The sequence below is a fragment of the Chelonia mydas genome, chromosome 6 (genome assembly GCF_015237465.2).
Source record: "Chelonia mydas isolate rCheMyd1 chromosome 6, rCheMyd1.pri.v2, whole genome shotgun sequence".
In the NCBI taxonomy this organism is placed as follows: Eukaryota; Metazoa; Chordata; order Testudines; family Cheloniidae; genus Chelonia; species Chelonia mydas.
The window spans coordinates 13,470,735-13,486,230 of NC_051246.2; the positions used below are offsets into that span (position 1 = coordinate 13,470,735).

The window sequence follows — 15,496 nt, forward strand, 5'->3', positions numbered from 1 at the left end:
TGGATTGACCCAAGGTAGGGAGGGGATTGCACTGGTGCGGGGTCAAAAGTCTGTGTGTGTCTAGCCAGGCGAGGAAGAGCTGTTTTGTTGTGTGCTGTGCCAGCAGCAGAGGAGAGGAGCAAGCGGCAACAAGGGGTGGGAGAGGGGGCCTAGAGGGAGGGAACCGAGTGGCTCCACCCTTTTCCCCAAGGCCTCCCCACCTGCTGCTCGCTCCTCTCCTTCACCCCCTCCCACTCCTGAGTTCGAGGCACAGACAGGCTCCCTGTGTGCCGACCGCAGCTCAGCGGAGACTGGGTACGTGGACGGGGGAAGGGAACGCTCCAACGTCAGCCCCCACTCCCAGCTCTGCGCAGCAGCCCAGGAGCCTCTGCCCAGTGTACTCTACTGCCTGGCCAGTTTGTGTGGCCTCACAGTCACAAACACACACCGGATTGTTACCCTTGCACCGAAGTGCATATTTATTCTTTCCTTGCAAAGTAGAACAGTGTACTGGGGGCTTATGGCAAGAGGAGACTTCCACAAAGCCTTCTTTCCTCAGCCCAGGCTCACCCTCTGAGCTTTCCCTTTGCCTCCTTTTCCTTCCACTTGTATCCTCCCAATTACATCGTTACCTCTCTCCATTCTGAAAACCAACCATTAATTCCTACCCTTTGTTTCCCATCTTTTAACCAATTAGTGATCGATGAGAGAACCTTCCCTCTTATCCCATGACAGGTTATTTTGCTTAAGAGTCTTTGGTGAGGGACCTCATCAAAGGCCTTCAAAATATCTAAGTACACTATGTACACTGGATCCCCCTTGTCCATGTGCTTGTTGACCCCCTCAAAGAATTCTAGTAGATTAGTGAGGCATGATTTCCCTTTACAAAAATCATGTTGACTCTTCCCCAACAAATTATGTTCATCTATGTGTCTGACAATTCTGTTCTTTACTATAGTTTCAACCAGTTTGCCAGGTACTGAAGTCAGGCTTCCCGGCCTGTACTTGCCTAGATCATGAGTGGAGCCTTTAAAAACAATTGGCATCACATTAGCTATCCTCCAGTCATCTGATACAGAAGCTGATTGAAAGGACAGGTTACAAACTAAAGTTAGTAGTTCTGCAATATCACATTTGAGTTATTTCAGAACTCTTGGGTGAATAGCATCTGGTCCTTGTGACTGTTTAATTTATCAATTTGTTCTAAAACCTCCTCTTATGACACCTCAATCTGGGACAGTTCCTCAGATTTGTCAAAAAAGAATGGCTCAGGTTTGGGAATCTCCCTCATATCCTCAGCCGTGAAGACTGATGCAAAGAAATTCATTTAGTTTCTCCGCAGTGGCCTTATTTTCCTTGAGTGCTCCTTTACCACCTCGATCGTCCAGTGGCCCCCGGTTGTTTAGCAGGCTTTCTGCTTTTGATGTACTTAAAAAGAAAATTGTTGTTACTTTCTGAGTCTTTGGCTAGCTGTTCCTCAAATGCTTTTTTGGCCTTTCTAACTATATTTTTACACTTCACTTGCCAGAATTTATGCTCCTTTCCATCTTCCTCACTAGGATTTAACTTCCACTTTTTAAAGGATGCCTTTTTGCCTCTCACTGCTTCTTTTACTTTGTTGTTTAGCCACGGTGGCACTTTTTTGGTTCTCTTACTATGGTTTTTAATTTGGGGCACACATTTAAGTTGAGCCTCTATTATAGTGTCTTTACAAATGTTCCATGCAGTTTGCAGGGATTTCACTTTTGGTGCTGTACCTTTTCATTTCTGTTTAACTAACCTCCTCATTTTTCTGTAGTTCCCCTTTCCGAAATTAAGTGCTACCTTGGTGGGCTCCTGTGGTGTTTTTCCTGCCACAGGGATGTTAAATTTAATTATATTATAGGCACTATTACCAAGTGGACTAGCTATATTCACTTCCTGTGCTTCACTTAGGACTAAATCAAGAATTGCCTCTTCCCTTGTGGGCTCCAGGACCAGCTGCTCCAAGAAGCAGTAATATAAGGTGCCAAGAAACTTTATCTCTGCATCCTCACCAACAGTGTTTAATTGGTCATAGCAGAGCTTGCAGTCGTCTTCAGGATGCAGGGACATCAGTGACCAGGGCGCTGCTAATAGTACCCTGTCGCACCCCCTTAGTCAAGCACTTTGAGATAGATGATAAGAGTCAGATGTTGTTTTAATTTTGCTCCCAATTTGGACATAAAAGGCTGGAAGACATGCCCCTCTGGTCTGCAAAATGAATTGGTTTGCGTCAAGAAAGACATTACAGGAGAGCAGGACTGGTGGGAAAGGATCAGTTGTTCTTTTCTGGAAAAAGAAATTCTAAATAAAGATTTCTCCTAAGCAAATTGTTTGAAGCTGGTTACCTGCGCTGTCGGGTACCAGCACCCAGAGGTCATCTTCCTGCTGCAGCAGGTCATCACCTCTCCCTGCCTCAGCGAGGTTGCTGTCTGAGCTGGTGTCCTTGTGTTCCTTTGAAAAGGAAAGTTAAAGGCTAGGAAATAAAGGCCGTACAGCCCTGAGAGAGCTCAGTACAGCCCTGAGAAAGGCCAAATGTGTCCTGCCTCAAATCACATGTTCCGACTAGATAATCCCTCGAGGTCCCTTCCAGCCCTAAGTTTCTGTGATTCTATGTCCCGTAACAGGCATTCAGATGGGGTGAAATTTAGGCCTAGACAGAAATCCAAAGGCAAAATAGCTGCCTGGGCCCCCAGGGAGCTCTCTGAGATCTTGAGCTTGAAGAAAACTTGAGGAAACTTTACCATCAGCCCCAAATAAGGGGCAATGCATCACTGTGTCAGGCCAGCAGCAGCCCAGGGAGTGCACTGTCTCTCGCACACAAGGACTGTACGCTGCTAAGTCCTTTCAGGATTGAGGCGGTACCTAGAATTTGTGCTGGGGCAAATTTCATCCATAAAAACTTTTTCCCTCTCATCTTTTGTTGGCTGGACACAGGAGAGCATTATGTTGAACAGGTCGTTCACTGGAGGGCAGTTTCCTGGGACTTGCTATGGACAAAATAGATCCATAGATTCCAAGGTGAGAGAGGACCACGGTGATCATCTACTCTGGCCTCCTGTGTATCATAGGCCAGAACATTTCACCCCGTGATTTTTTCTGACTCTTCACATCACCTGTGAGAACCCATCTGCCCACCAAGCCACTGAAACCTACTTTCCATCATCATGCTTCCAGGAGCCATGGTATCAAATCAGCTCCTAGAAGCCCTTCCTTCCACACATTTCACAAGGCGTTCGATAACACAGAAGCAGGATCCAAGCAGCATCGTTGTTAATGCATAAATCAGACTAATGATCCATCCAGCCCAGCAGACTCCAATGGTCAGTGTCAGCTCTTACACAGGACGGAACCACCATGTGGATAGTTATGGAATAACATATTCCTATCCACAGACAGTTAATGGGTGGCTTGTTCCCCAGAGGAGGTGGGTTTATGTTTATTATAAAGTTTTACCAGATTTACTTGAACTATGCGTAAATTTATCCTTATAAATGTCCATTCCCTTTTTTGGGACTCCCACTAAGTTCTTGCCCTCAAAGATACCTTTGTGTCGGTGAGTTCCACAGGCTAACTCTCTCTCCAAAAAAGAAATAGCTACTTTGGTCAGTTTTAAACTCACTGCCTTTCAATTTAATTTATTCTGTCCTTTGCTCTTGCATCATTAAACAGCATTCATGGAAGCCATTCATTATTTTAAAGTCCTCCATCATGCCCCCTCTTATTTATCTCTGGTATTTAGATGGCCCCTGTTACCATAATACATGAGCATCTCACAACCTTTACTGTATTTATCCTCACGATACCCCTAGAAGGAAGGAAATGGCTACAACGCTTCTTGTACACATGAGAAACTGAGGCACTGACATAGAATCATAGATCATAGAATATCAGGATTGGAAGGGACCTCAGGAGGTCATCTAGTCCAACCCCTTGCTCAAAGCAGGACCAATCCCCAATTTTTGCCCCAAATGGCCCCCTCAAGGATTGAACTCACAACCCTGGGTTTAGCAGGCCAATGCTCAAACCACTGAGCATGACCAAGCTCACACAAGAAGTCAGTGGTGGAGCAAGGAATTGAACCATTACATCCCCAGGGGCTAAGCTAATACCCTAACCTCCCTTCACCACCCCTCCAAGCTAAGCCTATTTCGACTGTAAGTGCTGTGAGGCTGTGATCATCTTTTGTTCTCTGTTTGTACAGCTCCCAGCACACTGGGACTGTGCCCGTAGGCACTGTCACAGATAGATAATAATAATCATGATCTTTCCAATCTTTCTTCGCACATAAGTCTCAAGCCCCTGATCCTCCAGGGCTCGAGCACCCACGCGGGAAAATTAGTGGGTGGTCTGCACCCATCGGCAGCCAAGCTCCCCTCACCCCCCACCCCACCTCCTCCCGCTCCTCCCCCTCTCCTGAGCAGGTTGCGTCCCCGCTCCTCCACCTACCTCCCAGCGCTTCCTACCCGGCTACCACCAAACAGCTGTTTGTCAGTGTTAGCAAGCTCCGGGAGGGAGGGGGAGGAGTGGGAACATGGCGTGCTCAGGGGAGGAGGCGGGGCCGGGGCAGGGATTTGGGGAAGGGGTTGGAATAGGGGCAAGGAGGAGGCAGGGCAGGGCCTCATGGAAGGGGTGGAGTGGGGGCAGGGAGGGGGCGGAGTTGTGGCGGGGACTTTGGGAAAGGGGTTGGAATGGGGGCGAGGAAGAGGCAGGGCAGGGCCTCATGGAAGAGGTGGAGTGGGGGCAGGGCTGGGGGCAGAGGGGGTGTCGAGCACCCACAGAAAAGAGGGGAAGTCGGCGCCTATGTGACCAGAACTGAATGCAGTATCCATAGGAAGGTGTAACATTGGCACTAGAATATCTCCTTACGCATCCTGACATTTTGTTTTTCACTCTGTTGGGAAATGGGAGGAATTCCCACAGCTGTAATTTACCTCCTATATCTTGGAGTAACTGATTTAAAACATAAATCTGGAAATAACTCCTACCTCTGTTTTTGCCTGAAGCTGGGATCCCGGTCCTGATTCTTGTCCAAACAGGTCATCTTTCAAAAGTCCTGGACTCTCAGGTTTTCCTTCATTTTCTTCATTTCCTTCATTTATTTCTGGTTCTAAACTTCCAGATCCTGGTTAAAGCAAATGTTAACAAAAACAACACTAATATTAAGAATAATAAACAGGGCTGTTGATTAATCACAGTTAACTCACGTGATTAATTTTTTTTAAAAAAATCGCAGTTTCAATCACACTGTTAAACAATAGAATACCAACTGAAATGTATTACATATTTTAGGGTGTTTTTCTACATTTTCAAATATATTGATTTCAATTACAACACAGAACACAAAGTGTACAGTGCTCACTTTGGATCTTGGAGTGCATCTGGTATGTAAATATCTTGTGATGCTGGCTACAACAGTGCCATAGGAACACCTGTTCTCACTTTCAGGTGACATTGTAAACAAGAAGCAGGCAGCTTTATCTCCTGTAAATGTAAACAAACTTGTTTGTCTGAGCGATTGGCTGAACAAGAAGTAGGACTGAGTGGACTTGCAGGCTCTAAAGTTTTACATTGTTTAATTTTTGAATGCAGTTATTTTTGTACATAATTCTACATTTGTAAGTTGCAATTTCATGATAAAGAGATTGCATTACAATACTTGTTTGAGGTGAACTGAAAAATACTATTATTTTATCATTTTTACAATGCAAATATTTGTAATAAAAATAAAGTGAGCACTGTTCACTTTGTATTCTGTGTTGTAATTGAAATCAATATATTTGAAAATGTAGAAAACATCCACAAATATTTAAAATGGCATTCCATTATTGTTTAATAGTACGATTAATCACATGATTAATCGTGAATACTTTTTTAATCACATGATTAATCGTGATTAATTTTTGTAATTGCTTGACAGTCCTAAAAAAACCCAGTTTTCCCCCTCAGTTATCAGCCTCCCATTTAGTCCAGCCCCATCCCTGGCCCCTTTCTTTAGCTAATTTTGGTAAAAATTGAAAAATATCTACTTTAAAAAATTATTTCAGTTAGAGCTGGTCAGAAATTATTAATCAAAATGCTTTTTCAAGGGAAAATTTTGTCTTTATCTTAAACATTTTTGCAGAATGTGTCTATTAAAAAATTTTGTGTTGCAAAACTGAAAACTTTTCAGTTTCTGGCTGCTGAAAACTGAAATTTTTTGTTTATTTTTAAGTTTTCAACAAAATGTTTTAAAAAAAAATATTTTCCTCTAAATTTTTCCCAGAAAAAAACCCTCGCTGATATTCTGATGAGCAAAACTCACAGCCACGGGCAGTGGCTGAACCCTCCATTCAGGGGGGCTAGGCCGCCAGCCTCACCCCATCTGCCTGAGGCCCCAGCCACCCCGACCCCCACCAGCCACTCTGCACCAGCGGGCCTGACCCTTGAGCTGCTCTGGCCTGCAACAGCAGGCCTGACCCCCAAGCTGGCCTGAGCTGCCCTGGCTGGCCCAAGACACCCCAGCCATGCTGGCCCCAGCTGCCCCAGCCGTGCTGGCCTGAGCCGCACCATGTCTAAGTCCACCAGAGACCACACTGCAGTGATCCCATCCCAGCTACTAGACCCCAGTCTTCTGGCTGTCCAATTAAGGCACTAGCTGTGTCTCTGTGAGATTGTGCACACATCTTCGCTTGCTCCCAGGCGGTAATGGTTCACATCAGCTTAGGCCACGTCTACACTGGCAAGTTAAAACTCTCTAACTTGCTGGCTCAGGGGTGTGAAAAATCACACACACACCCCCCGAGCGCATCAAGTTTGAGCCCTTTAAAGCGCTAGCGTGGACAGGCTCCGAGCACGGGGAGCCGCACTCCCAGCGCTCGGAGCTATTCCCCTCATGGAGGGGGGTTACCAGGAGCGACCACGCTTGCACAGCAAGGCGCTGCCGTAGGAGCGTTCCCACAGCAGCCTTTCACTTCTGTAGTGTAGACTTAGTTTTAGGCTTTACCGGTGGAAGGGGCAGATTTTTGGATTCCATTTATCTTTTTAAATGAAAAACTTGTAAATAGAATTACCACAGCTGCTCAGGAAAGGGAATTTCTATTCTGGGGGAAACTGTGACATTTCAAAAAAATGTTCTGAATTGGAATGAAAAGCTGAAATGATGAAATTTCTTAAAATATGAAAATTTCAAAATTTTTATTTTCAGGAACATTGAAATGTATTATTTCAACGGTGTCATTTTGATTCATTTTATTTTGACTTTTACATTCTATTAAACATTTAATAGCATATATACATTTTATTAAGTATCATACATGTGATACTAAATTTAATATTTAATATAAAAGTCAAAACAAAGTGAATCAAAGCAACATTATCAAAACAAATCATTATGACATTTTCTAAATGAGATGTTTCATTTTGGACAAAACTGCATGGAAACTCTTCTGTCTAAAATTTTCACCCAGCTCTAAAAAAAAATCACACGGGGAAATGAAATGGTTACCACTACTATCCGGGATTTTCCCCTCTTTCTGCTCCTCTGTCTCTGCTTCTCCAGTGGCTCGGTCTGTAGGTCCAACCTTGCGTTCCTTGGAAAAGGAAGGTCATCAAAGCATGAATGGGGTGATTCTTCAAACGTAGCAGAGGCTTGATTTAGGCCAAATGCAGCCCTTCGACAGGCGTGAGAGTACCTGCATGAATAACTCCTCTGCTAACCGACGGCAGAAACAGGTTAACTGAGCAGGTTAAGAGCTGCTGGGTTATTGTGGCTAACATTTTCAAAAACAGGAGGCTAATGTTAGGCTCCTACTTCCATATTTAGGCAATTAAAAAAGTGGACTCATTTTCAGATGTGCTGAGCTGGAAAATGGGAGGGGTTTTCACAGGAAAAAACAGCTATTTGTCAAAACCCTGCTAAGCCCCAAAACATTCTCAGCCCAACACCTCCAAAAACACAAACAATTTTGGCCAAAATCTGTAAAAATTTTGGCCCCAAATTGCCAAAAAACTAAAAAAAATTGGTCAATAACTATTAAAAACTAAATAATTTTTGACCCAAATGGCCAAAAATCAAAAGATTTTGATGAAAGTGGACACTTTTCTGGAAAGTTTGGTTTAGTCAAAAATCCACATTTTTCAACAAAAAGAAAAAAAGTTTGGAAAGATTTCCAACAGCATAAGCCAGCAGATCCCGCTTACTACACTGGGAGCTGCTGGGTGCCCAATGCTTCTGAAAAGTAGACCATTTAGGGCCTGATCCAAAGGTCATGGAAGTCAGTGGAAAGACTCCCCACGATTTCACTAAGACTTTGGATCAGGCCTTTATGAGGTGTCTAAATATTAGAGATGGTTAGAAAATTGAAATTGTTTCTAGTGAGGACAGCCTAGAAATTTCAAAATTTCCCATGGGAAAAAAATTAATTTGTTCCAGGAAAATCAACATTTTTCAGTTTGACTTTTTTAAAACAAAACATGGAGCAGCTGCCCACCTACAACGGACTCCTTAGGCTGCTGTTGATGCTTTGAGGGGCACCCAGCCCCAGGAATCCCCCACAGTCAGGAACTGCCCAGAAAGTCCCCCGTGCAGAGTGACAAGCCTAGAAGACCTGAGAGCAGCTTCCAGGGCTGCCACACTCCACGGAACCCATAGATCCTGAAATGCCAGGCCCCCGAACACCCCGCCAGGTCAGCTGGTAGGAAACCAGGCCTGTGTTTTGGTGAAAGTCCATTGAAACTGAAATGTTTCCGCAAGGAATTTCAGTTTCAATAAATCAGCATTTTCATACAAAAAAAAAATCATTGGAAAATTTCTGAGCAGCCATAAAACTAAGCTCAGTTCCCACTGATCCTAAGGAAACGAACGCCCCACCTCAATGGCTGCTTCCGCAGAATCAGCTGGTGGCTGGAGTCCAGGTCCTGGATCCTGTTCAGCGGCAGGGGCGTCTTCTGACAGTCCTGAACTCAGAGGGTTTGGTTCATTTGTATCTAGCTCTAAAGATTTAGCTCCTGGTACTAAAAAAGTCAAAAACAGAAAAACAGCATCTGATCACTGAGTGTGAGGGCAAATCCCCAGTGTTCATTTAAATGACCATCTTAGAGTCTCCAGCACAGGAAAAGTCTTTCCCCTGTTTTACCCCACTGCTGAGTAAAATGGGGAAATATACAGTTGTCAGTATATTAACTCTTCACAGCGTGGCCAGTGTCTTTGTATGTATCTGTGCAGCACCCAGCACAACGGGACCCAAATCTCAATCACTGTTTGTCGGTGCAGCCTGCCAGGGCCCCGATCTCGGTGGACGTGAACCTGTGCAGCACCCAGCAAGACGGGGCCGTGATCTCAGTCACTGTGTGTCTGTGTAGCGCCGGCACAGTGGGGCCCCTATATCACTTAATGTGTGTAGCAGATGTTCTGGAAGATGTTCAAACATGTAGGAATCTTTTTGCAGTGGTTTCTTTTAACATTTTCTAACTATTTTTAATGAGGTTTTGGAAAATATGATATTAACAGCTCTTGGTATAAAGCGTCGACAACACAGCAAGTCCAAAAGAAAGAAATACGATCACAACACACTTGGGGGCTCAGCTTTGTATCAGAGTCTTAACTTGATAATTCTATCAGATCGAACTGCTCTAAAAAAAACAGTGAATATGTTAATATTAAAATTGGACAGCTAAAGAAATATCCCCCCAACCCCGCACTGTGGCATGCATTCCATCAGCCAGTGACAGCAATCCTGCTACAAAACAACTTTCCCTACTGTATGCTACAGATAACCAATCTGCAGGGCTAACTGTCCACGCCTTGCAAAGTAAGGAAGATCAGCATTGTTCACTTGCTTTCCCTGGTGGTAGCACTGGCACAAGTGTGAATGAAAACACAAGGCACAAGTATAACCCGCTGCTGAGTGGACTATAGGTCCCCCTTTCATGTGCCAATCCACAGGGAGTGTGAGTTGCCACAGCCCACAGTTGCAGCGAGAGTCTTTTTAGCTCAAACTGTAGCAGCTTGTGCTGTTAGTGCTGGAGGTCCCTGGTTCAATCCCCAGAGTATCATCCCAGAAAGTGGCCATCACACAAGAATAAAAAACTGGCTGGCTTAAGGATTTGCCTATACGACGGGGACTATAGCAGGATAGTGACGGTGCTGTTGGGATGCTGGCATAACCCCATAGTATACAGGCAGCGTGCAGAGACAGAAGGGGTTTTTCCATGCCTGTAGATAAACCACCTCTCTGAGCAATGGTAGCTCAGCAGAAGCATTCTTCCATCATCCTAGCTGCATCTACACCAGGGATTAGGTTGGCCTAGCTACGGTGCTCAGAAGTATAAACCAGACAGCTATGCGTGTCATGTCCCTTTTTAGTGCCTTAACCACTTAAGGGGAGGTTTTCATAGGTGCAAATTGCAGGTAGGCACCTAACATCCATGTCTTTGAAAATCTAGCTGACAGAGGATAAAAGTCTACTGTTGTTTCCAGCTAACAGAGTTGCTCCTTCAGTTTAATGGTACAAGCCTGCGCTGTGGAGGTGAAGATCTTTGGATTTCTCTCTACACCGGAAAATCAAACCCTGTGAATCTATTTGAAAAAGACTTAAGATTAGAATGGATCAAAAAAAATTAGGTGGAAATGTTTCGTCAAAAATGAAATTTTTCACAAGAAAATGAAAATTTTCAATTTTCTTGCAGAAAATGTCACAATATTTTTTTTTTCATTTTGAATTGACAGTTTATTTAATTTCAGCATCAAAATGGTATGTTATTTGAGATTTTGGAAACTGAAAAATTTTGATTTGGGGATCTTCTGGCGTTTTCCCTCCCTTTTACTTTCACAGGAAGCGGAAAGTTTTAACAGTGAGAGGCAGTGTGTGGAGAAGGAATCCACTTCTTTTCTTTTCTTTTCTTTTCTTTTCTTTTCTTTCCAGCTTGGGAAATAACTAAAAAGCATGAGAAATGTTTTTGGAGGGGAAGACTTTTCACACTTCTTTTAAACTGAAAAGGAGTGAATTTTTTTTTAAAGAGAGAAAATAATGAGATTTTACAACATAACAAGGCTGGGGGGGGGTCTTTTTATTCAATACGTATTTGGACTTTCCCGGGTTTCCTGGTGGAAGAGCTCCCCATTCTATAAACCAAATGAGTGGCTGACAAGGAATGTTCAATCCACCAGTAACACATGTAACGCTTTTACGTTACCTTCTGTCAGACGCTGCGACCCATTTGTGCCCTTCAGAGGCTGCTGACATTCCGGACAGAGTGTTCCTCCTTCCAGACATTTGCCGTCGCATTCTGCACATTTCATTTTTATGGCTTATCCTAGAAAGTTAACCAAAGAGCTGTATCAGCAGGGATTCATGAGACAGACACCTAAAGATCATGAGATTGGCTTTAAAAATCATGAGGCTTTTAAAAAATAATATGTCAGGGTCTTTTTTCCTTTGCCTCCTGGTTTTTGAGCCTTTTGGGGATCATGTTTTGTAGTTTTTCTCCCCAGTGACGAGAGATAGAATCTGGCTTTGTTTTGAAAGGAAAGCTGAGAGTCTTACATAACTACCTGACTCCAGGAGCTGAGGATTTTAAAAAAGCACCAAATATCACAAAACAATAAAATTATGAGAGCAGCCAACATGGTATCAGTTACAAACCTAAAAACCTAGTGCCTCCCCCTTACTTTTCAGGTAAGAGAAGTAGAGTGATGTAGGTAGGGGTTTTTTTAACATTGTAATTAATTCTGAATCTCTGATTTCATCGGCCTTAATCCTCTCAACAATTGATCCCAGCTTTTCATTTTAAGATTTGAATTTCAAGGCATAAGCTATCCAGGAAGAAGCTGTTCATGTGAAGATCCCTGGAAGTGACAGAGCTGTGTCAAAAGTATCATATGTGAAAACAAACCTAACAAATTCAGCTCAGCTTGCACGATTAAGGGCATAAAATGAAGAAGTAAAACCAAAAATGCATTCTCTCTCTCCCTTCTCTTTCATCCTTCTACCAACACAACAGCTTTAGCAAAAAATGATATTTGTCAAATATAATCAGCAGCATCAAGACAAATGGAATTGGGTGACACTGATAAATCATGTGCAGTAGACAAGCAAGTAATAATTTCCACTAAATGCAAAACTGTTCTCCCCATGAAAAAGACAGTGGAAGATGGGCTGTAAGGTGGGACTATCAGCTGCTAATATTTTACTTTCTTTTTCATGCAGTTAATACTCCTAATGCATTATGCACAATGGACATAGGCCCTGGTCTGGCAATATACACAATTACACAATTTTCAAGCTCAACATTGCACTGAATTTGTCGACGTTATTAACCCCTAGCAGATGGGAACAGAGATGTTATTCTCCTTTCCCCACCCCAACCCCTCTTTCCCCTCCCCTCCTGTTCCTTTATCTTTCTGGTCTCCTGCCTTGCTTTTTTTTTAAAAAAACCTTTACTTGTTCGCACTCTTTTCTGTGTGGTTTTGTACCTAACACTGATTGGATCACTGAGTAGCAGGAGTAAACTTATAGTCAGCTAAAGGAAATCATATAATTTCATATACCACCCACTATCTGTGTCAGTGCAGCGCCTAGCACCATGGGGCCCCATCCTTGGTTGGCATTTCGGATTAGTATACCTAGCAAGTCTATCTGTGACACAGAACAGGTGGTGCTGACATATAATGTATCTGTCTATGTTTATCATTCGGTCTGGCAGAATTTTTTGTATATAATTCTGACAGATAATACTGCTGTTTATTTTTACACATTTATTCTTTTTATTTATTTAAGTTTGCACTGAAAATGCATGTGCAAAATTATGTTTTTAAGCAATTTTTAAAGATTTTTATCTATTTAAGTTTTCACATTTGTGGGAAGTGGTCAGGGATCAGCAAAGTGGGGGTCAGACAATAATTATTTAATGACGCAGATGTTGTTATTCAAAAAGTTAAAGCTTTATCACCATTTAAACACAAATTGTCAGTCTCACATATCAAAATATACCAGGTAAATAGCCTTAAATCAAACTCCTGGGCCCCAGTCCAGTGCTCTATCCTCATTTTGCACTGGTGTTAATGATGGCACAAGGCGAAGGGCAGGGACATTCGCCCCAAATTGCACACAACACATCACAGCGATGTGATATTAGTACAGCTATTAGATCTGATTCTGCTCCCAGTGACCTCGGGATAAATCCTGAGTCATCCACGGACTGCAGGGGGATTGGAGCCAGATTCTGATCTCTGATCCCTGGAGTCAGCCACGGACTGCCATGGGGTCAGGGTAAATTGTGATCTCAGTGACACCAGTATTATAAATCTAGGGTGACTCCGGAGAAGTTAATGTCATTATCCCAGTTTTTAAAGGATGTAAATAAGGAGGCACATCTATGTTAAAGGCATATATCAGAATTTATACCATAATCCCTGTGAATCAGAATTTATGAGAGAACTTTCTATAAATGGTCAATCATCCATTTTAGTCAACAATGCCATCTCACCAAGAGCAGGAAATGTCATTCTAATTTCAACATAATACGGCTCATACAGAGGAAAGATCCGTCTATTTGTTTGCCCTTAATTTAAAGGTTTGTTATAAATTTCAGAAGCACAGGGAAATCCTGCGGTCTCTCCTCAGGCATCAGTCCCATCACAAACCAACTGAGGAAATCATGCAGGATTTAGCAGTTTAAAAAGTCTTAACACGCATTTACCCTACCTTGTAGCAGACTCCCTGGCCATAAAGATGCCTGCTGGTGCATATTATCTTCAGCAGGAAATACATCTGTTTCATGTCTGCCTATATGTACTGTATTTGAATTGGCTTCCCAAAACACGTGATTTCTTTGTTCTCTTTCTATTTCTTGTAAGAGCTATGTAAGTAACTATTCATTTTGAAAGTGAAAGTAATTCAGTAACATTTGTAGTCTGCAACAGCAATAGGCCCATATGCAGGGTTTTCAGTTACTTCTGCCTTCAAGATGAAACTGTAGCTCAGGCTGCTGAAGTCAGTTTGGTTACAGTGTAACCAATAAAACTGGAAATCCTAAGAAACAGGGTTGTCAGTGTCACCAACCGTTCAAAAAAGTGTCCTTTAGATCTTGTGGCACCTTAGAGACTAACCAATTTATTTGAGCATAAGCTTTCGTGAGCTACAGCTCACTTCATCGGATGCATTGGATGCTCACGAAAGCTTATGCTCAAATAAATTGGTTAGTCTCTAAGGTGCCACAAGTACTCCTTTTATTTTTGAGAATACAGACTAACACGGCTGCTACTCTGAAACCTGTCCTTTAGATCTGTTACTGTCCAGCCTTAGCGAAGCAGGGTGGAATTTCATCTCACTTCCTGACTACATTTGTGAAAAAATGTTTGCACAGAAAGATTTTTCCACTGAAAAAAAGCAGATTCAGGACCACCGAAAATTTTGCAGATTTGTGTTGAATTGTTTCAGTTGGTAAAAAAAAAAAAAAGAAAAACGAAAGTGATTTGTTTCAATATGTTCAAAATGAAATGGTTCCACTTTTTTTATATAAAGCAGCTTTTTGTTATAAAACTTAATGACATTTTATTTTTAGAAAGATAAAAATGTTTATAAAAACTCAGAGCTGAAATGAAACATTTGGGTTTAGGTTAAACAAAGTTTCATTCAATGCAAACGGAATTATTTATTTTACTTTTTGGTTTACTGAAAATTTTGTGGGGGGTTTTTTTATTTCAAGTTGACCTGAAGGTGTGTGTTGGGGATGGCTAGCAAACCAAAAATTAAATATTCACCCAGCTCTATTCCAGCCTCTCTTACCAGGGGCTGTTACTGAGCTTTGTGTCACTTTCCTACCGGTTTCATATCAGACCTACTATAGTATTAAACTAAATCAATGTACGGTGGCCAGGCAACTCTTTCCCCATGTCAGCCTCAGCGTTTCTCCTTCTGGCAGCAGGGAGGTACTGGAGTACAGCAGGGAGTAAATCCAACCTACTCCAGAGCTTTTTAATTCTTAACTTTGGTATATTTATGATGTTTACGAGGCAAGCCTCAGGGTAGACCCATGTCGGTTTTTTTACACCCCTAAGCGAGAAAGTTTCAGCACTGTAAAGTGGAGACAAGGCCTAATAATTTTATTAAGATGATGTTGAAGTAAAAAGAAAACGGTACAGAGTTTAAGCATAGAAGTTTCTGGTTATCAGGGAATAAGGTACAGATTATCAAGGGGTGCAAAATTCGGTTTAGGAACGGGTGGTGTAAGGAATACATAATCTGAAATCTCTCCGATTGGGGGTAAAAGTCTAACAGGTGAAAGTACAGACATTGAGATATGGGGGTATGTTGTTCATATAATGGCTATGTTCAGGTGTGGAGTATAATGAGTGGATAAGATGATGAGGATGGATTTACCCTCATTTGGTGGGATTTAATTTTCAGTGAGTTTATGGTTCCAGTTCATATGGTCCAATGGAAAAAGTCTCTCAGTCCCTTTCCCATAGTGGATGCACGAGGTCGTACCAGCTCACACCTCCTGGTACTGTCAG

At 42.5% G+C, this 15,496-nt stretch overlaps 1 protein-coding gene across 4 annotated transcripts in view; it reads right to left on the reverse strand.

Annotated features, from left to right (window-relative positions):
* The window catches only part of LOC114021482 (E3 ubiquitin-protein ligase rnf213-alpha), a 168,566-nt gene extending 154,768 nt beyond the window's left edge, over positions 1–13,798 (reverse strand). For 3 of the 4 annotated variants that reach the window (XM_043549413.1, XM_037899152.2, XM_037899151.2), the window contains exons 1-6: positions 13,686–13,798; positions 11,176–11,295; positions 8,852–8,994; positions 7,487–7,571; positions 4,989–5,125; positions 2,349–2,454 (exon numbers count right to left, since the gene is read on the reverse strand). In XM_043549413.1, coding sequence (XP_043405348.1) covers positions 2,349–2,454; positions 4,989–5,125; positions 7,487–7,571; positions 8,852–8,994; positions 11,176–11,281 — 577 coding nt within the window. In that variant the 5' untranslated portion in view covers positions 11,282–11,295; positions 13,686–13,798. The remainder of the gene's footprint in view (positions 1–2,348; positions 2,455–4,988; positions 5,126–7,486; positions 7,572–8,851; positions 8,995–11,175; positions 11,296–13,685) is intronic. The other variant, XM_043549414.1, reaches the window with a different exon arrangement.
* Positions 13,799–15,496: the final 1,698 nt, after the last annotated feature.